This window comes from Salvelinus alpinus, chromosome 21 (genome assembly GCF_045679555.1).
Source record: "Salvelinus alpinus chromosome 21, SLU_Salpinus.1, whole genome shotgun sequence".
NCBI classification, from domain to species: Eukaryota; Metazoa; Chordata; class Actinopteri; order Salmoniformes; family Salmonidae; genus Salvelinus; species Salvelinus alpinus.
The window spans coordinates 36882138-36906495 of NC_092106.1; the positions used below are offsets into that span (position 1 = coordinate 36882138).

The 24358-nt window shown below is 47.2% G+C and overlaps 1 protein-coding gene across 5 annotated transcripts in view; it reads right to left on the reverse strand.

Annotated features, from left to right (window-relative positions):
- LOC139548310 (protocadherin Fat 3-like) overlaps positions 1-24358 on the reverse strand; it is a 333023-nt gene that overhangs the window by 28582 nt on the left and 280083 nt on the right. For all 5 annotated transcript variants that reach the window (XM_071357916.1, XM_071357913.1, XM_071357914.1 and 2 more), the window contains 6 exons: positions 22425-22635; positions 17986-20720; positions 16515-17886; positions 7819-8015; positions 2074-2227; positions 1759-1992 (listed from right to left, as the gene is read on the reverse strand). In XM_071357916.1, coding sequence (XP_071214017.1) covers positions 1759-1992; positions 2074-2227; positions 7819-8015; positions 16515-17886; positions 17986-20720; positions 22425-22635 — 4903 coding nt within the window. The remainder of the gene's footprint in view (positions 1-1758; positions 1993-2073; positions 2228-7818; positions 8016-16514; positions 17887-17985; positions 20721-22424; positions 22636-24358) is intronic.

Below are 24358 nucleotides of genomic sequence, written 5' to 3' on the forward strand. Positions count from 1 at the left end.
TGTCTTTCCCTCCCTCTCCTCTCATGATACCCTTCTCTTTCCCTCCCTCTCCTCTCATGATACCCTTGTCTCTCCCTCCCTCTCCTCCCATGATACCCTTGTCTCTCCCTCCCTCTCCTCTCATGATACCCTTGTCTCTCCCTCCCTCTCCTCTCATGATACCCTTGTCTCTCCCTCCCTCTCCTCCCATGATACCCTTGTCTTTCCATCCCTCTCCTCTCATGATACCCTTCTCTTTCCCTCCCTCTCCTCTTATGATACCCTTCTCTCTCCCTCCCTCTCCTCTCATGATACCCTTGTCTCTCCCTCCCTCTCCTCCCATGATACCCTTGTCTCTCCCTCCCTCTCCTCCCATGATACCCTTGTCTCTCCCTCCCTCTCCTCCAATGATACCCTTGTCTCTCCCTCCCTCTCCTCCCATGATACCCTTGTCTCTCCCTCCCATGATACCCTTGTCTCTCCCTCCCTCTCCTCTCATGATACCCTTGTCTCTCCCTCCCTCTCCTCCCATGATACCCTTGTCTCTCCCTCCCTCTCCTCTCATGATACCCTTGTCTCTCCCTCCCTCTCCTCTCATGATACCCTTGTCTCTCCCTCTCTCTCCCTCTCATGATACCCTTGTCTCTCCCTCCCTCTCCTCTCATGATACCCTTCACTCTCTCCCTCCCTCTCCTCTCATGATACCCTTGTCTCTCCCTCCCTCTCCTCTCATGATACCCTTCTCTCTCCCTCCCTCTCCTCTCATGATACCCTTGTCTCTCCCTCCCTCTCCTCTCATGATACCCTTCACTCTCTCCCTCCATCTCTCTCTCTGGTTCCTTCTTCCTCACTCTCTTTCCCTCTCTCGCTCTCCCTCTCTTTCTTCCTCTCCCTCTCTCTCTTCCTCTGATGCCCTTCTCTCTGTCATCCTGCCACAGCGCTTCCTATTTGAAACCTACCGCCAGTCGACACTGCATGACTTGTTGGTAAACAAGTGTGGTTGTGACTTTTTATTAGTGTGGTTGTGGCAGAGCTTAATTGTCTTTCCCTTCCCTCTTTGCAAGGTTGAGACGGTGACAGCAGCCAAACCCAGTCAGAAACAGAATGTGAGTGTTAGCAGTTTGTGTGTGTGTGTGTGTGTGTGTGTGTGTGTGTGTGTGTGTGTGTGTGTGTGTGTGTGTGTGTGTGTGTGTGTGTGTGTGTGTGTGTGTGTGTGTGTGTGTGTGTGTGTGTGTGTGTGTGTGTGTGTGTGTGTGTGTGATTGCTATCAGTAAGTGCTAGTAGCTGGTCCAACCCCAAGGCAAATTAAATAGGATTGCTAACAGCTAACAGTGAGGTATGTGCTGAGCAGAACAGAGTAAACATTATTATAAACTCTACCCATCTATCGGTTAATATTCAGCTGGATGGGCAACTCTGGTCCTGGAGTGCTGCAGTATGTGCAGGTGAGAGAGGGAGAGGGGGAGAGAGAGAGAGAGAGAGAGAGAGAGAGAGAGGGAGAGAGGGAGAGAGAGAGAGAGAGAGAGAGAGAGAGAGAGAGAGAGAGAGAGAGAGAGAGAGAGAGAGAGAGAGAGAGAGAGAGAGAGAGAGAGAGAGGGAGAGAGAGAGAGAGGCAGAGAGTGAGAGAGACAGAGAGTGAGAGAGACAGAGCGAAAGAGAGAGACAGAGTGTGAGAGTGTGTGACAGAGAGAGAGAGAGAGAGGGAGAGCGAGGGAGAGCGAGAGAGAGAGAGAGAGAGAGAGAGAGAGATAGAGAGAGAGTAGAATATTCCATTCCTACCTTCATCAGGGTCGATGGCCTGTATGCGTGTAAGCAGGGCCTTGGTAGATGTGTCTTCATACACACTGGTAGTGTAGTGGGGAGCAGAGAACGCTGGAGGGTTGTCATTCACATCCAACAGCGTCAGGTGGACCTCCGCCCGACAGAACCGACCACCTCCGTCTGTTGCCTGGGCAACCAGTCTGTACACGGGGGTCTTCTCCCGGTCCAGGGCCTGGGCTGTCTTTAGTTCGCCTAAACAGAAAAAGTGGAGAGACAGGTTAAGATTACACAGACATCAACTTCATTGGCACATGTAAAATAAAGGTAGTGTACCAGTGTCTGGGTCGATGCTGTAGTCTTCAGAGCCAGGTCCATGTAGAGAGTACTGGATCCAAGCACTGACGCCTACATCAGCATCGCTGGCCCCAACCCCCACTATCACTCTGTTGACTGGGATATCCTCTGGGACCGAGGCGGTGTACAGAGCCTGCACACACAGCAAAATAGCATCAAACACCATAACACTCATAATTCATAGCATTTACACACACAACAAGAACATACTAACAACAAAAAATCATCCCTCCGAACAAACAGCTCCTCAATACACAACAACAAGAAAACACTAACATCAAACAGTCATTCCTCCGAACTAGTGTTGCACATTTTGGGGAATATTCAGAGGGGGAAACTTTCCGTGGAATATATGGGAATTAAAGGGAATATATGGGAATTAACGGAAATATATGCAAATTAATACTAACACCATTTAAATGTAGATGTGTTCTGCATTGGATATATTTACCATATCATATGGAGACAGAAACATAAACCTTTTACTGTATCATAAGTAGACATAATTGCAAATTATTAAATCCTTCCAATAGAAATAAAAAAAACTATTTAGTTACAAATTGAACTTTAATTAAATGAGTTGACTCTTCACATGGGATGATTTCACTGAACAACAAAAGAAAGGGAATATTGAATGATCCCCAATGATCCATCGCATCTCCCAAAAATGTTTTCAACATACATCTGTAAAATGATAGTCTAGAAACTAAAGCTTTGTTTGTTTTCCTCTCAGGCTTCCATGTCTTCTCCCTGTACCTCCTCAATGTCCACCTCAATATCCACCTTCACTGTCACTTTCAAACCTTATTGAGGATGGCTCGTTGTCAGGCTCAAAAAGCCTTAAATTTGCCCAGATGGCCATCGATTGTTCACCACTTGTATTGGTCAGCCTGTTGCGTGCTTTGGTGTGTATGTTCCCAAACAAGGACCAGTTGCACTCTGAGGTGGCTGATGTTGGTGGGATTTGGAGGATGATGGAGGCAACAGGGGAAAGAGCCTCAGATCCACAAAGTCCCTTCCACCAGTTGGCTGATGAGATATGTTGGCACGACTGCCATATTGCATCTCCATCCCAAAGCACTTGCTTGGAAGTGTACTTCGCCAGACTGCCAAGGACCTTGCCCTCATCCACACCAAGGTGGCGAGACATGGTAGTGATGACACCATACGCCGTGTTGATCTCTACACCAGACAGGATGCTCTTGCCAGCATACTTGGGGTCCAACATGTACGCTGCGGCGTGTATGGGCTTCAGGCAGAAGTCTTCACGTTATTTGATGTATTTCAGAACTGCAGTTTCCTCTGCTTGGAGCAACAGTGTAGTGGGCAGGGAAGTATGGATTTATTCTCTTACATCTACAAGCAGAGTCTGAACATCAGACAGGATGGCATTGTCTCCCTCTCTCCCAAAAATACATAATCCAGGAGGATCCTCTTGATGGGGCTGTCCATATCGGCAGACTGTGATATGGCCATTTCTTGGAGAGACTCCTTCCCCTCCAGGAGACTGTCAAACATGATGACAACACCACCCCAAAGGGTGTTGCTGGATAGCTTCAATGTGGTGCTGTTATTCTTCTCACTTTGCTTGGTGAGTTAGATTACTGCTGTAACTTGATGACCCTTCACATATCTAACCATTTTCTTTGGCTCTCTTGAAGTGTATCCACTGTTTTCAGTGCCATGATGTCCTTGAAGAGCAGATTCAATGCATAAGCCGCACAGCCAATGGGTGTGATGTGAGGGTAGGACTCCTCCACTTCAGACCAAGCAGCTTTCATGTTCGCAGCCTTGTCTGTCACTAGTGCAAATACCTTCTGTGGTCCAAGGTCATTGATGACTGACTTCAGCTCATCTGCAATGTAGAGACCGGTGTGTCTGTTGTCCCTTGTGTCTGTGCTCTTGTAGAATACTGGTTGAGGGGTGGAGATGATGTAGTTAATTATTCCTTGCCCACAAACAATTGACCACCCATCAGAGATGTTTGCAATACAGTCTGCGTTGTCTATGATTTGCTTGACCTTCACTTGAACTCTGTTGAACTCTGCATCCAGCAAATGAGTAGATCAAGCATGTCTGTTTGGAGGGGTGTATGCTGGGAAAAGAACATTCAGAAATCTCTCCCAATACACATTGCCTGTGAGCATCAGAGGTGAACCAGTTGCATACACAGCTCGAGCAAGACATCCATTAGCATTTCTCTGACTACGTTCCTCCATTGTGTCAAAAACACTTCTAATTCAGGAGGATCATGAGCTGTTACTATCGATAAGGTGTCTGATTCATCATTTTCACCTCGAATAAAAGTAGAGGGACCTTTGTCAGAGGTTGCTTGAGGGAACTTGATGCACTTGGCCAGATGAATCTGTATCTTTGTTGCATTCTTCACATATGATTTGGCAGAGTATTTGAAAATGTACACTGCTTTTCTTTCTACATTAGCTGCAGTGAAATGTCTCCCCACATCAGATAGTGCCCGTGGCATTTTCCTGTAAAAATTTGGAAAAAAATTGTAAAAAAAACCCAAATACAATTCCATGTACAGATAAGTAGTTAAGCAGTTAGATTAAACAACTCCTTTGTAAGATAAATGTTTTAAAATGAAACATGTATGGAAACAGGTGAATTAACACTCCTCAGTTAGCAGGCTCAAGCTAAAACCCACATGGTAGCAAAAACAAACTAGCAGAAATTGTTAACAAGTTAGAAATGATTTGAACACACTTTGCTGTAGGCTACTATTTACTAGTTAACAAAAAATCGTGTATGTCTTATAAAATATTCACCCCACCCAGTATTGTAATCAAAACTTACCAGAAAGCATGTAGTCCTTGGCTCAGACAGTGTAGTAGTGTGGACTCAATAGCATCTCATTAGTGTGCAAGATCTTGAGAATCAGCTGTACATGTGATGGAAAAATTCACTGTGCATGCAGAGGGTTGCAATTCCATTGAGTTGGGGATAGTTTAACCAAAATATGCCACAAGACCTAGAATTGCCTTTTGTGTATCCCACAAAAAAGGTTCTCTGTTATAAGCTAACTTTGTTGATGAATTTAAGCAAAATTCCCAATATTCCCAGGCTTAAATTCTCATGAAAAATGTCTGGAAAAAGTGTGGAAATTTACTCCGAACAAACAGCTCCTCCAAAACAACAACAGCATACATATCAACCAGCATCAAACACGCCACAACTCTCCTAATTGTGAACAACAACTCTCTAGACAGACAGAGAAAACTAACAGCAGTAACTAAAAAGCAGCAACAAACATTGTCTGTCAAACGGCATTAGAAATCAACACAGTTCCTTAACATATACAGCAAACACACTGCTCAAACAGACACACAACCACAGCTACGTATCACCAGACCTCACACAGGAACACACAGACACAACCACAGCAACGCATCACCAGACCTCACACAGGAACACACAGACACAACCACAGCAACGTATCACCAGACCTCACACAGGAACACACAGACACAACCACAGCAAGGTATCACCAGACCTCACACAGGAACACACAGACACAACCACAGCAACGTATCACCAGACCTCACACAGGAACACACAGACACAACCACAGCTACGTATCACCAGACCTCACACAGGAACACACAGACACAACCACAGCAAGGTATCACCAGACCTCACACAGGAACACACAGACACAACCACAGCAACGTATCACCAGACCTCACACAGGAACACACAGACACAACCACAGCAACGTATCACCAGACCTCACACAGGAACACACAGACACAACCACAGCAACGTATCACCAGACCTCACACAGGAACACACAGACACAACCACAGCAACGTATCACCAGACCTCACACAGGAACACACAGACACAACCACAGCTACGTATCACCAGACCTCACACAGGAACACACAGACACAACCACAGCTACGTATCACCAGACCTCACACAGGAACACACAGACACAACCACAGCTACGTATCACCAGACCTCACACAGGAACACACAGACACAACCACAGCAAGGTATCACCAGACCTCACACAGGAACACACAGACACAACCACAGCTACGTATCACCAGACCTCACACAGGAACACACAGACACAACCACAGCAACGTATCACCAGACCTCACACAGGAACACACAGACACAACCACAGCAACGTATCACCAGACCTCACACAGGAACACACAGACACAACCACAGCTACGTATCACCAGACCTCACACAGGAACACACAGACACAACCACAGCTACGTATCACCAGACCTCACACAGGAACACACAGACACAACCACAGCAACGTATCACCAGACCTCACACAGGAACACACAGACACAACCACAGCAACGTATCACCAGACCTCACACAGGAACACACAGACACAACCACAGCAAGGTATCACCAGACCTCACACAGGAACACACAGACACAACCACAGCAAGGTATCACCAGACCTCACACAGGAACACACAGACACAACCACAGCAAGGTATCACCAGACCTCACACAGGAACACACAGACACAACCACAGCAACGTATCACCAGACCTCACACAGGAACACACAGACACAACCACAGCAACGTATCACCAGACCTCACACAGGAACACACAGACACAACCACAGCAACGTATCACCAGACCTCACACAGGAACACACAGACACAACCACAGCAACGTATCACCAGACCTCACACAGGAACACACAGACACAACCACAGCAAGGTATCACCAGACCTCACACAGGAACACACAGACACAACCACAGCAACGTATCACCAGACCTCACACAGGAACACACAGACACAACCACAGCTACGTATCACCAGACCTCACACAGGAACACACAGACACAACCACAGCAAGGTATCACCAGACCTCACACAGGAACACACAAACACAACCACAGCAAGGTATCACCAGACCTCACACAGGAACACACAGACACAACCACAGCAACGTATCACCAGACCTCACACAGGAACACACAGACACAACCACAGCAACGTATCACCAGACCTCACACAGGAACACACAAACACAACCACAGCTACGTATCACCAGACCTCACACAGGAACACACAGACACAACCACAGCAAGGTATCACCAGACCTCACACAGGAACACACAAACACAACCACAGCAAGGTATCACCAGACCTCACACAGGAACACACAGACACAACCACAGCAAGGTATCACCAGACCTCACACAGGAACACACAAACACAACCACAGCAAGGTATCACCAGACCTCACACAGGAACACACAGACACAACCACAGCAACGTATCACCAGACCTCACACAGGAACACACAGACACAACCACAGCAACGTATCACCAGACCTCACACAGGAACACATCTCAAATACACTCTAAATTATATAGTGCTTGTTTACAGTAAAGTAACAGACCGTGCAAAATCTGAAAACAGAACCAACTGCAGCAAACAAAAGGATTAAATATGAGTTATGACTGAGGCTTGAACATAAAACACAACCACATATAAGACAAGTGGAATTCAACTTTAAAGTCACATTTCTGTGACAGTTATGGGACAGCTTACAATAAACAATGAACACCTATGATAATCATTACCAATATTTTACTATGTTGTAGGAAACTATAGCATTCAGAAAACATATTAGAATAATGACCAATAAACATAAACATATCAAATGCAATAGTGTACAGAAGGAAAAGTCTGTAAATAAAATGTGACAGACCTCGTCGCAGACAGGGCTGTTGTCATTGGTGTCAGTCACAGACACCTCCACGGTTGCCCTGGTGACGAACAGGCCGTCGCTAGCGGTAACGTTGAGAAGGTACAGGTCCTGTTCCTCACGGTCCAGCGGGCGCTTCACATACATCTTCCACTCACCTTGCACCTGCCCCAGGGCAAACTCCCCTCGAGGGTTCCCACCTGAGGAGAGAGAGAGTTTATATACACACCCAAGGGTTCCTACCCGAGGAGAGAGAGTTTATATAGACACCCTGAGGAGAAGGCTGCAATCTGAGGGCCAGCCTTAAACACGCACGCACACACACACACACACACACACACACACACACACACACACACACACACACACACACACACACACACACACACACACACACACACACACACACACACACACACACACACACACACACACACACACACACACACACACACACACACACACACCAGATGTATTTGCCAGTGCTTTAATGACCTCTATACTTCCTCTCAGCCCTCCATCTGACACTGAGAGCTGAGCAGAATAAATTATTACAATCTGCCATGGAGCTTTTTATTTGGACGTTGCACTGGAATTAAAAGTGGAGCAATCAATGAGGGTCAAGCACATAACGACAGTGCTAATTCACTACATTTAACAGGAGCAGGCTCAGCTCAGCACTACAGTAGGTAGTGACGTCTCTCTACCAAATCCACATTAGACTGGGTCAGCGACAGCCTCTCATACACAGAACCTTAGTGACTCTATAGTAACTCTATAGTAACTCTAGAGTCACACAGGGGGAGGAAGGATGGAGAGAGAGAAATGGTGAAAGAGAGAGCGACAGTAAGCGAGGAAACGGAAGAGAGCGCGAGAGACAACTTTTATGTAACAAAAGGGAGAGGGAAAAGAGAAAGGGAGATTTTTTTATTTTTATTAAACTAGGCAAGTCAGTTAAGAACAAATTCTTATTTACAATGACGGCCTAGGAACAGTGGGTTAACTGCAGAACGACAGATTTTTACCTTGTCAGGTCAGGGATTCGATCTAGCAACCTTTCGGTTACTGGCCCAACGCTCTAACCACTAGGCTACCTGGCGCGAGAGAGACAGACAGACAACCTACAGCTGAAACACTGAAGTAACTGTTACAGCGCTGTGGTAGAACTGTACTGAGTTATTATGTGGAGATATTTAGAGTTGTCTAACACTGACTGTTCCCTGCCTGCACTAGACACAACACTCTTTGCAGCAGAGTGGGCCTTTTCATAGAGAGCAGAGCAGCTTCTTCAAGACTAGTGAGTGAGTGGGAGGCTGCAGTCTCGGTGTAAGGACCAGCAATGCAGACTCAGTAATAGACTACAGATGTAGGATCTTAATTTGAGCTACTTTGCTACAGCAGGAAAATCATCCTGCAGCAACAGGAAATGTGAATTATTATGTGTATTACAATATATATAATGGAATTTTTGTATCCATTTTTCGTTAGGGCAAATCAAGTCTGATATTTTAAAGAGGAAATTACAAACTTTAGAAGCCTATTAAAACCTTGAATAGACTACAACTTTGCATTTCTCAACAACAAAAGAGTGATCAAATTAAGATCCTACAACTGTAGCTGGTCCAGTCAGCCTCAGTAGCACAGCCTCTACTCTGTGAGTCATCTCACCACCACTTCAATACAAACACATCATCAGCCTCCTCCTGTCCTCACCACTTCATCAGCCTCCTCCTGTCCTCACCACTTCATCAGCCTCCTCCTGTCCTCACCACATCATCAGCCTCCTCCTGTCCTCACCACTTCATCAGCCTCCTTCTGTCCTCACCACTTCATCAGCCTCCTCCTGTCCTCACCACTTCATCAGCCTCCTCCTGTCCTCACCACTTCATCAGCCTCCTCCTGTCCTCACCACTTCATCAGCCTCCTCCTGTCCTCACCACTTCATCAGCCTCCTCCTGTCCTCACCACTTCATCAGCCTCCTCCTGTCTTCACCCCTTCATCAGCCTCCTCCTGTCCTCACCACTTCATCAGCCTCCTCCTGTCTTCACCCCTTCATCAGCCTCCTCCTGTCCTCACCACTTCATCAGCCTCCTCCTGTCCTCACCACTTCATCAGCCTCCTCCTGTCCTCACCACCTCATCAGCCTCCTCCTGTCCTCACCACTTCATCAGCCTCCTCCTGTCCTCACCACTTCATCAGCCTCCTCACCACTTCATCAGCCTCCTTCTGTCCTCACCACTTCATCAGCCTCCTCCTGTCCTCACCACTTCATCAGCCTCCTCCTGTCCTCACCACTTCATCAGCCTCCTCCTGTCCTCACCACTTCATCAGCCTCCTCCTGTCCTCACCACTTCATCAGCCTCCTCCTGTCCTCACCACTTCATCAGCCTCCTCCTGTCTTCACCCCTTCATCAGCCTCCTCCTGTCCTCACCACTTCATCAGCCTCCTCCTGTCTTCACCCCTTCATCAGCCTCCTCCTGTCCTCACCACTTCATCAGCCTCCTCCTGTCCTCACCACTTCATCAGCCTCCTCCTGTCCTCACCACCTCATCAGCCTCCTCCTGTCCTCACCACTTCATCAGCCTCCTCCTGTCCTCACCACTTCATCAGCCTCCTCACCACTTCATCAGCCTCCTTCTGTCCTCACCCCTTCATTTGCCTCCTCCTGTCCTCACCCCTTCATCAGCCTCCTCCTGTCCTCACCACTTCATCAGCCTGCTTTTTCCCCACCACTTCATCAGCCTCCTCCTGTCCTCACCCTTTCACAAGCCTCCTCCTGTCCCCACCACTTCATCAGCCTCCTCTTGTCCCCACCACTTCATCAGCCTCCTCCTGTCCTCACCACTTCATCAGCCTCCTCCTGTCCCCACCACTTCATCAGCCTCCTCCTGTCCTCACCACTTCATCAGCCTGCTTTTGGCCCCACCACTTCATCAGCCTCCTCCTGTCCTCACCCCTTCATCAGCCTCCTCCTGTCCCCACCACTTCATCAGCCTCCTCCTGTCCTCACCACTTCATCAGCCTGCTTTTGTCCCCACCACTTCATCAGCCTCCTCCTGTCCTCACCCCTTCATCAGCCTCCTCCTGTCCCCACCACTTCATCAGCCTCCTCCTGTCCTCACCACTTCATCAGCCTCCTCCTGTCCTCACCACCTCATCAGCCTCCTCCTGTCCTCACCACTTCATCAGCCTCCTCCTGTCTTCACCCCTTCATCAGCCTCCTCCTGTCTTCACCACTTCATCAGCCTGCTTTTGTCCTCACCACTTCATCAGCCTCCTCCTGTCCTCACCACTTCATCAGCCTCCTCCTGTCCTCACCCCTTCATCAGCCTCCTCCTGTCCTCACCACTTCATCAGCCTCCTCCTGTCTTCACCCCTTCATCAGCCTCCTCCTGTCCTCACCACTTCATCAGCCTCCTTCTGTCCTCACCACTTCATCAGCCTCCTCACCACTTCATCAGCCTCCTCACCACTCATCAGCCTCCTCCTGTCCTAACCACTTCATCAGCCTCCTTCTGTCCTCACCACTTCATCAGCCTCCTCACCACTTCATCAGCCTCCTCACCACTTGATCAGCCTCCTCCTGTCCTCACCACTTGATCAGCCTCCTCCTGTCCTCACCCCACTCATTAATGACTCACTGACTGACTGAGAGGGACTAGAAAGGGTATGCTTATATCGGCTCACGTTTTTAATTGAACCTTTATTTAACTAGGCAAGTCAGTTAAGAACAAATTCTTATTTACAATGACGGCCTTCCCCGGCCAAACCCTTCCCTAACCCGGACGACGCTGGGCCAGTTGTGCACCTCCCTATGGGGCTCCCGATCACGGGCCGGTTGTGATACAGCCCGGGATCAAACCAGGGTCTGTAGTGTCACCTCTAGCACTGAGATGCAGTGCCTTAGACCACTTTGCCACCGAAGTAGACTTGCAGGCAGACAGGCAGGTAGGCAGACAGGCAGCTAGGCAGGCAGACAGTCAGATAGGAAGGCAGACAGGTAGGCAGGCAGGAAGGCAGAAGAGGCAGACATGCAGGCAGACATGCACACAGACAGGCAGACAGAAAGGCAGACAGACAGGCAGGCAGGCATGAAGGCAGACAGGAAGGCAGAAGAGGCAGACATGCAGGCAGAAAGGAAGACAGGCAGGCAGAAGAGGCAGAAAGGCAGGCAGAAAGGAAGACAGGCAGGCAGAAGAGGCAGGCATGCAGGCAGGCAGAAATGCAGACATGCAGACAGGCAGGCAGGCAGGCAGAAAGGCAGGCAGGCAGGCAGAAAGGCAGACAGGCAGGCAGAAAGGCAGACAGGCACACACAGATGTTGAGAGAAAGTAGGAAATGAAAAAAAGGAGGAGGAAACAACATAATGACAGAGAAGAGAAGTGCTAGAAGTCCTCTGGCTGAAGTGCTTTCCAGCAGATGCTTTTAACCAGAGTGACATATAATAAGTGCATTCGATTAAGAAAGTTTCCACAGAGTGTAGACTAGGGACCTGATGTCTAAGCCCCCCTAACTCACTGGCCACTACCCCCTGACAACATACCACAACACAGAGACAGACATTATCTCTGTCTGAAACATAAAACAAAGGGAGCAGCAGGACAAGCACTGTTTCCTATTATAACAACATCCTAATTGGTTTTTCCTCTCCGCCTCCCTCAATATGGTCTGATGATAGCTCTAAACACCCAGCTTCTGATTCATCTCAACATCACTAAACTCTGTGTAATTAAAATCAGCCGGTGGCTAAATGCATGATCTGGATCTATGGATCCGACTCGGGTGAGGACGATGGACGCACACGGGGACGATGGACGCACACGGGGACGATGGACGCACACGGGGACGATGGACGGCACACGGGGGCGATGGACGCACACGGGGACAATGGACGCACACGGAGTGGATATAAAAAGATTTCCATCATTGTAAATTAATCAGACACACTTCTTGTAAGCCTGCCCAACCACACTGCACCCCCATTACATCACTAACACTCAATCATTACATTTCCTTTTCCCAGTTTCTTTACATTTGATGAAACGTTCATGTTACCTCATCAAGGATGGTGTAGGGGAACGAAGACGCAGACGTCTAGACGAGGCTTTGAGAGCGGCTGGGAGTCAACGGCCGTGGATGTATCATAACCTATCCCCTGGCTTCCGTCAAAGTTTAAAAATCCTCCCCGAGTTATAATAAACTACTGCTATCTAAGAAAGGATGAAGGTTTGGCAGATAGAACGCCATCAGGTCGCCAAGACAACACCAAACAACGTTAGATAATAATACAGCAGTAATGAAATAGTCTCTGGCTCAGCTAAATCAAATTATGTTGTTTTTCACCTTGTGGTGTTCTTCAATACAGGTCTTCCCATATATCCCTGGCTTTCTAACTAGTTCCTGCTGTGTCAAAGATTTACACACTTGTTGTAAAAGTGTGTAAAATCTGTGTCTTTTTGCTGTGTAAGGTCACATCTAGCTGTCGTTCATTCTCTCCCTCTCACAGCAGTGTGTAACGTCAATTCATTCTCTCTCTCTCTCATCCTCCCTCTTTCTCTATGCAGTGTGTAGCATACGTTTATTCTCCTTCTCAATCTATCTGCCTCTCTTTGATGTAGGTAAGGTCACAGCTCTCCTGTCTTTCATTCTCCCTCCCTCGCTCCCTCTCTCTCTACTGGTGATGCTCATTAGAATGCCATTCAGCAGAGGGGTTCCTTAGCTTCCCAGTTGGCATGGCGATCCACCGCTCTGTCTCATTGGGCGTTCCTACTTAATTATTATTTTGTCACTTGTCAATTAGCAGAGAATAAATTAGACAACTCTTACCCTCTTTCAACAGATTTTGTCCTCTTTTGTCCTTCTCTCTAACCTTTGATATCTCTGTTTAGTTATCAAACTAGACTTTACCACTCTTTCAACTGCCAGGTACTTCACCAAATCAAATACTCACTAAATGGCAAAAACATTTATGAAAATCAACTCCTATTGACGTCCCTGGGTCAACCACAATCTAATTAACCCTCTCCAGTCTCCCGCCACAAACACTTTAAAAGAAACATCCATCCATTAAAGTCATGGAGAGAGATAAAAACAGGACTTATTGCTATAGCAACAAATTTCATAAAATGCACTGCAGGTACTTGTGTCTTTAAACTGTTTACTCTGACTGTATTTACTACCTCAGCGGCTGTAATTTTGTGGTAAATGTCAGGGTTGTTGTGCAGGCATGTCATATTTTGTGGTGAAAAATTGCTTATCTGGCAGTGAGAGCTAGTCTCAGCAGTATTTAAATCATTATTACTGCGACAACGCTTGTTTATTAATCAAGCCCCCACTGCTGGTATGCGCAAGTATACCTAAGATACAAATAAGAAATGTATGAATTATAAATCATCCCTCATCCTTAATTTAGTGTTATGAGTTTCCCTCTTGTTTATTCACGAGCGTTGTTGTGATGGTTTGGAGATGAGCCAGGCAGAATACAAATGAAGAGTTTATCTGAAGTAAACAAGGACACAGACAGTGGTACAGACAGACAGAAAGACAGACAGACATACCGAGAGCAGGCAGTGAAGTGAGACAGGGACGAGACAGACAGACAGACAGACAGACAGACAGACAGACAGACAGACAGACAGACAGACAGACAGACAGACAGACAGACAGACAGACAGACAGACAGACAGACAGACAGACAGACAGACAGACAGACAGACAGACAGAGAAGTGAGATAGACAGACAGACAGACAGAGAAGTGAGATAGATAGATAGATAGATAGATAGATAGATAGATAGATAGCTAGATAGATAGATAGATAGATAGATAGATAGATAGATATATATATAGATAGATAGATAGATAGATAGATAGATAGATAGATAGATAGATAGATAGATAGATAGATAGATAGATAGATACTAGATACCCTACTAGAATCCGAAGTCAAATGTCTACTGTTTGCTGATGATCTGGTGCTTCTGTCACCAACCAAGGAGGGCCTACAGCAGCACCTAGATCTTCTGCACAGATTCTGTCAGACCTGGGCCCTGACAGTAAATCTCAGTAAGACCAAAATAATGGTGTTCCAAAAAAGGTCCAGTCACCAGGACCACAAATTCCATCTAGACACCATTGCCCTAGAGCACACAAAAAACTATACATACCTCGGCCTAAACATCAGCACCACAGGTAACTTCCACAAAGCTGTGAACGATCTGAGAGACAAGGCAAGAAGGGCCTTCTATGCCATCAAAAGGAACATACATTTCAACATACCAATTAGGATCTGGCTAAAAATACTTGAATCAGTCATAGAGCCCATTGCCCTTTATGGTTGTGAGGTCTGGGGTCCGCTCACCAACCAAGATTTCACAAAATGGGACAAACACCAAATTGAGACTCTGCATGCAGAATTCTGCAAAAATATCCTCCGTGTACAACGTAGAACACCAAATAATGCATGCAGAGCAGAATTAGGCCGATACCCACTAATTATCAAAATCCAGAAAAGAGCCGTTAAATTCTACAACCACCTAAAAGGAAGCGATTCCCAAACCTTCCATAACAAAGCCATCACCTACAGAGAGATGAACCTGGAGAAGAGTCCCCTAAGCAAGCTGGTCCTAGGGCTCTGTTCACAAACACAAACACACCCCACAGAGCCCCAGGACAACAGCACAATTAGACCCAACCAAATCATGAGAAAACAAAAAGATAATTACTTGACACATTGGAAAGAATTAACAAAAAAACAGAGCAAACTAGAATGCTATTTGGCCCTAAACAGAGAGTACACAGTGGCAGAATACCTGACCACTGTGACTGACCCAAACTTAAGGAAAGCTTTGACTATGTACAGACTCAGTGAGCATAGCCTTGCTATTGAGAAAGGCCGCCGTAGGCAGACATGGCTCTCAAGAGAAGACAGGCTATGTGCACACTGCCCACAAAATGAGGTGGAAACTGAGCTGCACTTCCTAACCTCCTGCCCAATGTATGACCATATTAGAGAGACATATTTCCCTCAGATTACACAGATCCACAAAGAATTTGAAAACAAATCCGATAAACAAAATTTGATAAACTCCCATATCTACTGGGAGAAATTCCACAGTGTGCCATCACAGCAGCAAGATTTGTGACCTGTTGCCACAAGAAAAGGGCAACCAGTGAAGAACAAACACCATTGTAAATACAACCCATATTTATGCTTGTTTATTTTAACTTGTGTGCTTTAACCATTTGTACATTGTTACAACACTGTATATATATAATATAACATTTGTAATGTCTTTATTGTTTTGAAACTTCTGTATGTGTAATGTTTACTGTTAATTTTTATTGTTTATTTCACTTTTGTATAATATCTACCTCACTTGCTTTGGCAATGTTAACACGTTTCCCATGCCAATAAAGCCCCTTGAATTGAATTGAATTGAATAGATAGATAGATAGATAGATAGATAGATAGATAGATAGATAGATAGAGAGGCAGGCAGTGAAGTGAGACAGGGAGACAGAGACAGACAGATAGAGATAGCCAATATGAAGGTAGAGAAGCAGACAGACAGTCAGTGAGTGAGACAGGGGGACAGAAGACAAGTTGAAAGACAGACAGTGAGACATATAAAGATACATAAAAGGCACAGACAGCTAAATACATTAATAGCACAAACACTCCCATTCTATGACTCACCTGTGATGTGATAGCTGACTTGGCGGTTCACTGCAGAGCTGTCGTCGTCTCTAGTGTTGAGCACCGCCACCACCTCGCCAGGGGGGTCGCTCTCGCGCACCGAGCCCAGGTACCTCTCATCCAGGAAGCTGGGCGGGTTGTCGTTGATGTCTGACACGGCCAAGGTCAGCGTGGAGGTGGAGGAGAGGGTCAGGGCCTCCCCCAGGTCTGAGGCCACAACCAGGAAGGTGTAGGATGGGCACATCTCGTGGTCCAACTCCTTGAGTGTAGAGATCCAGCCCGTGTTGCTGTCAATGGTGAAGGTCTCTGTGGATTGGTCCGGCTCTCCTTCAGATTGAGCCAACGTGCCTAGGCTGTATGTAACCTGTCCATTAGCTCCAGAGTCTGGGTCCAGAGCCTGAACCTGGATGATCATGGTGCCGATAGGCATCCCTTCCATCACTATCGCCTCGTAAGAGTTGGATTCAAATGCTGGCTTGTTGTCGTTCAGATCCAAGACTTTGACTTCTACATCAACGCTGGTCACAGAGTCCAGCTTTGCCTGCTGGACGGTGGCGGTGACCTTGAAGTGGAAGGAGGTGATGACCTCATGGTCAAGGGGCTTGTCCAGCTTGATGACCCCAGTGTCCCTGTCCACCACCAGGACTCCCTCCAGGTTGTTCTCCACGGTCTCTCCGTTAACTAGAGCAAATGTGACTGGCAGCGAGGCGTAGCCTGGTGGGGTGATGAGGCGGACGGACCCTAGGGCAGCTCCTATAGGGGTGTCCTCTGGGACAGTAAAGGAGAACTGGGGTTGGGTGAAGGAGGGGATGAGGGTGTCAGGTGCCAAGACATGGATGTAGACTGATACTAAAGAGTGCTTGACAGGGATACCTCCATCTACTGCTTTGACAAAGAAAGACAGGACTGAGTTGCGCAGGTGGCTGAAACTCCCCTTGGTGACCATCCAGCCGTTGTCAGGGTCGATCTCTAAGATATCCACCACGGGTACGTGTGCCTCGCTGTAGAGCGAGTATGTCACCTTAGAGTTAGCACCATCATCAGGGTCATATGCCTGGATCTGGGTCACCAGGAAGCCCTTGCCAACGTCAGATTTTACAGAGGCACGGTATTCCACAGCTCGAAAGCGAGGGACGTTGTCGTTGTCATCCACCAGGGAGACCCGGACGATGCAGTAGGAGGCCCTTCCACCCCCGTCCTGGGCTGCCACCATGAGGAAAATGTTCTTGTTGGCTGGGTCCTCTCTGTCCAGCTTCTCCAGGGTGGTGATCTGACCATTGGCGTCCACACTAAACTGGTCCTTGCCCACGTCATTGATGAATGAGTAGGTAATCTGGCCAAACACTCCCGGGTCAGCATCGGTTGCCCTCACCTGAAAATAATAGTTAAGTTACTTTCTTTTAGATGGGGTATTGCACATGTTTGGCCAGAATGTTCATAAGCTGAATACTTAAAAATAAATGGTTCTTACCTGGATCACCTTGGTTCCTATAGCTGCATTTTCCCGTACCTCTGCCTCGTAGGCATTCATTTCAAACACAGGACTGTAGAGGTTGGCCTCCAGGACCCTGACGTGCACCTGGGCCGTGCTGGTGAACACCCCATCAGACACGGATACATTCAGACTGTAGGCTGGCTCCATCCTCTGCTTCCTGTGACCAGACAGCGTGATGATACCCGTCTTACCATCCATCACAAATTTCATCCTTTCGTTCCCTGAAAGGATGCTGTACTCCAGTTTGTCATAGTCTGAGCTGTCAGCATCCGAAGCCTGGATGCAGGTCACAAAATGGCCCCTAGGGGCCAGCTCACTGACATAGGCCTCGTAGAGAAGCTGGTTGAACACCGGAGGGTTGTCGTTCATGTCGTTCACCACAAGCACGACCGACACTTCACTGCTCAGCGGTGGGAAGCCGTTATCGGTTGCCCTGACGATGAAGTCATAGCGCTGGACAAGCTCGTGGTCGAGCATGCGGGCGGTCAGGATGAGGCCACTGCTGCTGTCGATGTGGAAGTGGTCGGTGCTGTTGTAGGCATCTGTGGGGTAGAATATCTGATAGTGCACGATGTTGTTCTTCTCAGAGTCTTGGTCGGTAGCCACCACTTGCAGCGCTGGAGTGCCGATCATGGCAGTCTCAGACAGAACTGCCTTATAGGATGTTTTTTCAAACACCGGAGGGTTATCATTGACGTCATTAACTGTGACATCTACGTCCACCTCAGCACGGGCGCCGGTCAGGTAGTCTGTGGCTCTGACAGTCAGACGGAAGGATGAGGCGATCTCATAGTCCAGGGAGTTGATGACTCTAATGACTCCGGTGTCAAAGCCGATGTCGAACTGCAGAGAGGGGTCTCCCTCCACGATGGTGTATATTATGTTCTGGCCCTCTGGGCTGGTGGCGTTGATTCCTAATATAGGCGTGTGTACCGCTACATCCTCGTTCACCGTCACTGCATAGAAGGACTTGTCAAAGACGGGCATGGCCTTGTTCACCACGGTGATGGGGAACTCTACGGCGGATGAGAGTGGAGGGTAACCTCCATCCTTGGCATAAACTACCATCTGGTACTCCTGGTTGGACAGGTCAGACTCAAAAGCCTCCTTCAGACGGAGGCCACCCGTCAGCCTGTCGATCTCAAAGTGTCCGTGGTCGTCTTTGAGGTAGTAAGACACCTCTCCGTTGATGCCTTTGTCACGGTCCATGGCGGTGACTCGGAATATGGGCACACCAGGTTTAGCCTCCACTTGGACAGCAGCATAATACGGAAGTCCAAGGAACGCAGGAGCGTTGTCGTTAATGTCCTCTACCTGGACCCTGACCATCACCCTGGCAACACGCAGACGGTCGTGCTCCCTCCCAGCCTCCACCACCAGCTCATAGAACTCCTGCTCCTCACGGTCGAAGGGAACCCCAGTGGTCTGGATTACGCCAGAGGTGGGTCGGATCCGGAAGCGTGTCCCTGGATTCAGTAGGGTGTACCTGAGGGGCTCGTTGAGGCGATTCCCCACTGCGTTGACCACGGCCACTTTGGTGATGTTGGTATTGTTCTCCTGGATGGACGAGGAGTAGAGGCTGTGGGCGAAGAAGAGGCCAGAGTCCAGCGTCTCACGGACCAGAACAGTGACTAGAGCAGTGCTGGAGAACTTTCCATCAGACACTTTGACGTTGAAGCGGAACCGTTCCTTGGAGAGGTTGTTGTTCTTGACGATGATGATGCCGCTGGAGGGCTGGATGGCAAAGTGCTCCAGGTTTCCGTCTGTCATTGAGTAGGTGAGTTCTGTGGGGACGTTTTGGTCTGGGTCTGTGGCTGAGACCTGTAATGCCTCTACTCCTACATAGGTGGGCAGCAGCAGGACAGTTTCGTAGGCGTTCTGGGTGAAGACAGGTGGAGAGTCGTTTGTGTCGATTACCTGGATGGTGACCTCAGTGGGGCTATCCGCTGTCAGCTGAGGCCTCCCACTGTCCCTCACGTGAACATGAAAGTTAAAACTAGCAAACGTCTCGTGGTCCAGGTTGGCGATAGTCCTGATGGAGCCGGTGCCAGAATCCACTTTAAAGAACATTTTGGCTGTGTCCTCAACGATCTGATAGACCAGGAGAGCGTTCTGGTTGCGGTCAGCATCAGTGGCCTTGATGACCAAAGGAGTGTTGTCTGGGTTCAGGACCACACTGTTGATGGGCGCCGCCTCGCTGATACTACCCTGGTAGCACAGCAGCTGGAACACAGGTGGGTTGTCATTTTCATCCACCACCCGTATGAGCAGGGTGGCGTTGGAGGCCATGCCAGCCATGTTGGTGGCCTGGACGATCAGGTTATAAGATGCTGTGGTCTCATAGTCAAGGGGTTTCTGAGTTGTGATCACGCCGCTGTACTGGTTGATCCTGAAGGTGCGTTCGCTGTTGCCATGTCGGATGTCGTAGGTCAGTGTGGATTGGCTCATGGCGCTCACCGCGGTGACAGAGGTTCCCACGGCAACGTTCTCTGTGACCTCGGCATGGTACTCGGTCTGGGGGAACTTGGGTCCGGCGTTGTCGGACAGCGTGATGGCGATGCGAACCACAGTGTTGGCAGAGAGTGGCGGGGAGCCATTGTCGGTAACTCTGACGGTGATGATGTAATGGCCGATAGTGGAGAGGTCGAGCTCGCGGGCCACCGAGATGATCCCCAGAACCGGCTCAATCCGGAACGTGTTCCCTGTGTTGCCTAAAGGAAAACAGACATAACAACGAATATTCAGTGATAAAAACTAGTGCAACTAAATCTTTATCAACTGTTTGTATATTGTAATCTATTATCGATATACTGTCAATATCAGGGGTCCACCCACCTATAAGTAGTTTGCCAAACAATTCTGAAAGTACATGCAATGTTCACGCGTTCAACCGCAAACTGTCATAAACAAATCTCACACGTATCATACACCGCAAGCTCCCAGCTACTATCTAATCAACACAATATTGACATTATCCCACCTCTGGTTAGCCACTATTAGCCACTACTGTGCGCTTTGTCTATCGCTCCATGTTTATCCAGTTGATGTGATAACCATCTTGTAGGTTGAAAATAATGGGCATACTTTCCGCAAAACATTGTCAATGAAATGTTAACTGCAAAGTAGGCTTACCTGGCAGAAGTATATCATGAGTAAGTATATAATTTGTATCTATTATTTTATAACTTTGCCATGAAATGTGTAGCAGCAGTACAGAACCATCCCTAGAACGGCACATTAGAAGGCACATTCCTCACATTAGACGGAACATTCCTCACATTAGACGGCACATTCCTCACATTAGACGGCACATTCCTCACATTAGACGGAACATTCCTCACATTAGACGGCACATTCCTCACATTAGACGGCACATTCCTCACATTAGACAGCACATTCCTCACATTAGACGGAACGTTCCTCACATTAGACGGAACGTTCCTCACATTAGACGGCACGTTCCTCACATTAGACGGCACGTTCCTCACATTAGACGGCACGTTCCTCACATTAGACGGCACGTTCCTCACATTAGACGGAACGTTCCTCACATTAGACGGAACGTTCCTCACATTAGACGGCACGTTCCTCACATTAGACGGCACGTTCCTCACATTAGACGGCACGTTCCTCACATTAGACGGCAAGTTCCTCACATTAGACGGAACGTTCCTCACATTAGACGGCAATTAAAGGTTCAGATGCGCAACTAAATTATACTTAAAAATCTATTTTTCATTTTTTTCCCAGACCCCCCAAAAAATTGTTTTCTGATGGGATTTAAGCATGATATGATATCCCATTTTATTGTTTCTCTATGAAATGTTTTTATTTTGAGAGTAAAACATTTATAAATCTAAAATAATAAAAAATGTTTACTGAGAAAACAGAATTTGGGAAAATCTCACATTTTATAGACCCCCCTTAGAGTGGTTTATTAACCATTATTTTACCAGGTAAACTAAGGACCCGGGGAAGAGTTGTAGAGGAGGAGAAGAGAAGAATGTGCCTATTTGAAAGCTAGAAAAAAAAAAAAGCTTGCGCAATGTTTCCTTTTTTAAAAGTAGCTCTCATGCTAGAAAAGGTTGGAGACCCCTGGTCTATATCTATGTATAGTTAGAGACACCTTATTCTTTTGATAGTTCTAAAACTCTTATTATAAACCCGGGTGGTTCGAGCCCTGAATGCTGATTGGCTGAAAGGGTATGACAAAAACATTTATCTTTACTGCTCTAATTACGTTGGTAACCAGTTTATAATAGTAATAAGGCTCCTCGGGGGTTTGTGGTATATGGCCAAAATACCCCGTGTTGCGTCATGCATAAGAACAGCCCTTAGCCGTGGTATATTGGCCATATATCATAACTCCTCAGGCCTTATTGTTTAATTACAATGCCATTTCTATAGTTGCTCACCTGATTCCATGGTATAGAAGAGTTCTGCGTTTTCTCCCTTGTCTTTGTCCAGGGCAGTCACCTGGAGCACAGCAGATCCCACTGCTGCAGACTCATAGACCAAACCCTCATACAGAGCGCTGGTGAACACTGGGACATGGTCATTAACATCCTCCACATCCACCAACACTCGGGCCAGGTTCCTCCTGTATGGAAACTCCTGGTCTTTTACCTGAGGGAGAAATGTTTTCTAATCATTGGTCTACTAATACAGGTGTATAGTATTATATCTGACACAACTACATTTCTCATTATATAACTGGCATGAGGGAAAATAAACAGTTGCGTATTACAAAATAACTTTCTATGTCACGGCAAAGAATAAACAAACACATAGACTCAATAGGACAACATTACTGGAGTTTCCCTTTAAAACATGTACTGAAGCTTTAACTTCCCATGAAATGAAAAGGGAGTGTCACTGCAAACCATTATGGGTCTTTTGGGACGGACTAATCCCGTCATCGGGAGAGCAGATGAGAATTAGAGGGCTAATGAGATGTATATTTATGCCCCGATGCGAGACTCTCCACAACAAGAGAATGGGATCAGAGAAACAGCTTGTCTCATACGAGGCGCCACACAGGGTGAGTATTAATAGAACCAGCATTAGCATCAGAATTAGCACTAGCTCTGCTGGCGGTATTATGAAACGCTGGCTAGTTCAACACTCTTAACACCCAACCCAATGGGCCTAGGAGTGATATAATACCCCTAGACTGAATGGTGTTCTGGTACTGAGGAAGTGGTAGGCGGAAGATCACTGGGTCCATTGGAGACAATAGAGCTTTTCTGTCTGTGTCTGTCTGTGCCTGCCTGTGTCTGTTCTGTCTGTTCTGTCTTACGTCTGCTGTGTCTGTTCTGTTTGTTGTGTCTGCTGTGTCTGTTCTGTCTGTGTCTGTCTGTGCCTGTCTGTGTCTGTTCTGTCTGTTCTGTCTTACGTCTGCTGTGTCTGTTCTGTTTGTTGTGTCTGCTGTGTCTGTTCTGTCTGTGTCTGTCTGTGCCTGTCTGTGTCTGTTCTGTCTGTTCTGTCTTACGTCTGCTGTGTCTGTTCTGTTTGTTGTGTATGTTCTGTCTGTGTCTGTTCTGAACTGTTATCTGAGACTCTGTAGTGGTTATGTGTAGTCAATGCTCTGTTTGGGAACTGTTATCTTAGACTCTGTAGTGGTTATGTGTAGTCAATGCTCTGTTTGGGAACTGTTATCTGAGACTGTAGTGGTTATGTGTAGTCAATGCTCTGTTTGGGAACTGTTATCTGAGACTCTGTAGTGGTTATGTGTAGTCAATGCTCTGTTTGGGAACTGTTATCTGAGACTCTGTAGTGGTTATGTGTAGTCAATGCTCTGTTTGGGAACTGTTATCTGAGACTCTGTAGTGGTTATGTGTAGTCAATGCTCTGTTTGGGAACTGTTATCTGAGACTCTGTAGTGGTTATGTGTAGTCAATGCTCTGTTTGGGAACTGTTATCTGAGACTCTGTAGTGGTTATGTGTAGTCAATGCTCTGTTTGGGAACTGTTATCTGAGACTCTGTAGTGGTTATGTGTAGTCAATGCTCTGTTTGGGAACTGTTATCTTAGACTCTGTAGTGGTTATGTGTAGTCAATGCTCTGTTTGGGAACTGTTATCTTAGACTCTGTAGTGGTTATGTGTAGTCAATGCTCTGTTTGGGAACTGTTATCTGAGACTCTGTAGTGGTTATGTGTAGTCAATGCTCTGTTTGGGAACTGTTATCTTAGACTCTGTAGTGGTTATGTGTAGTCAATGCTCTGTTTGGGAACTGTTATCTGAGACTCTGTAGTGGTTATGTGTAGTCAATGCTCTGTTTGGGAACTGTTATCTTAGACTCTGTAGTGGTTATGTGTAGTCAATGCTCTGTTTGGGAACTGTTATCTGA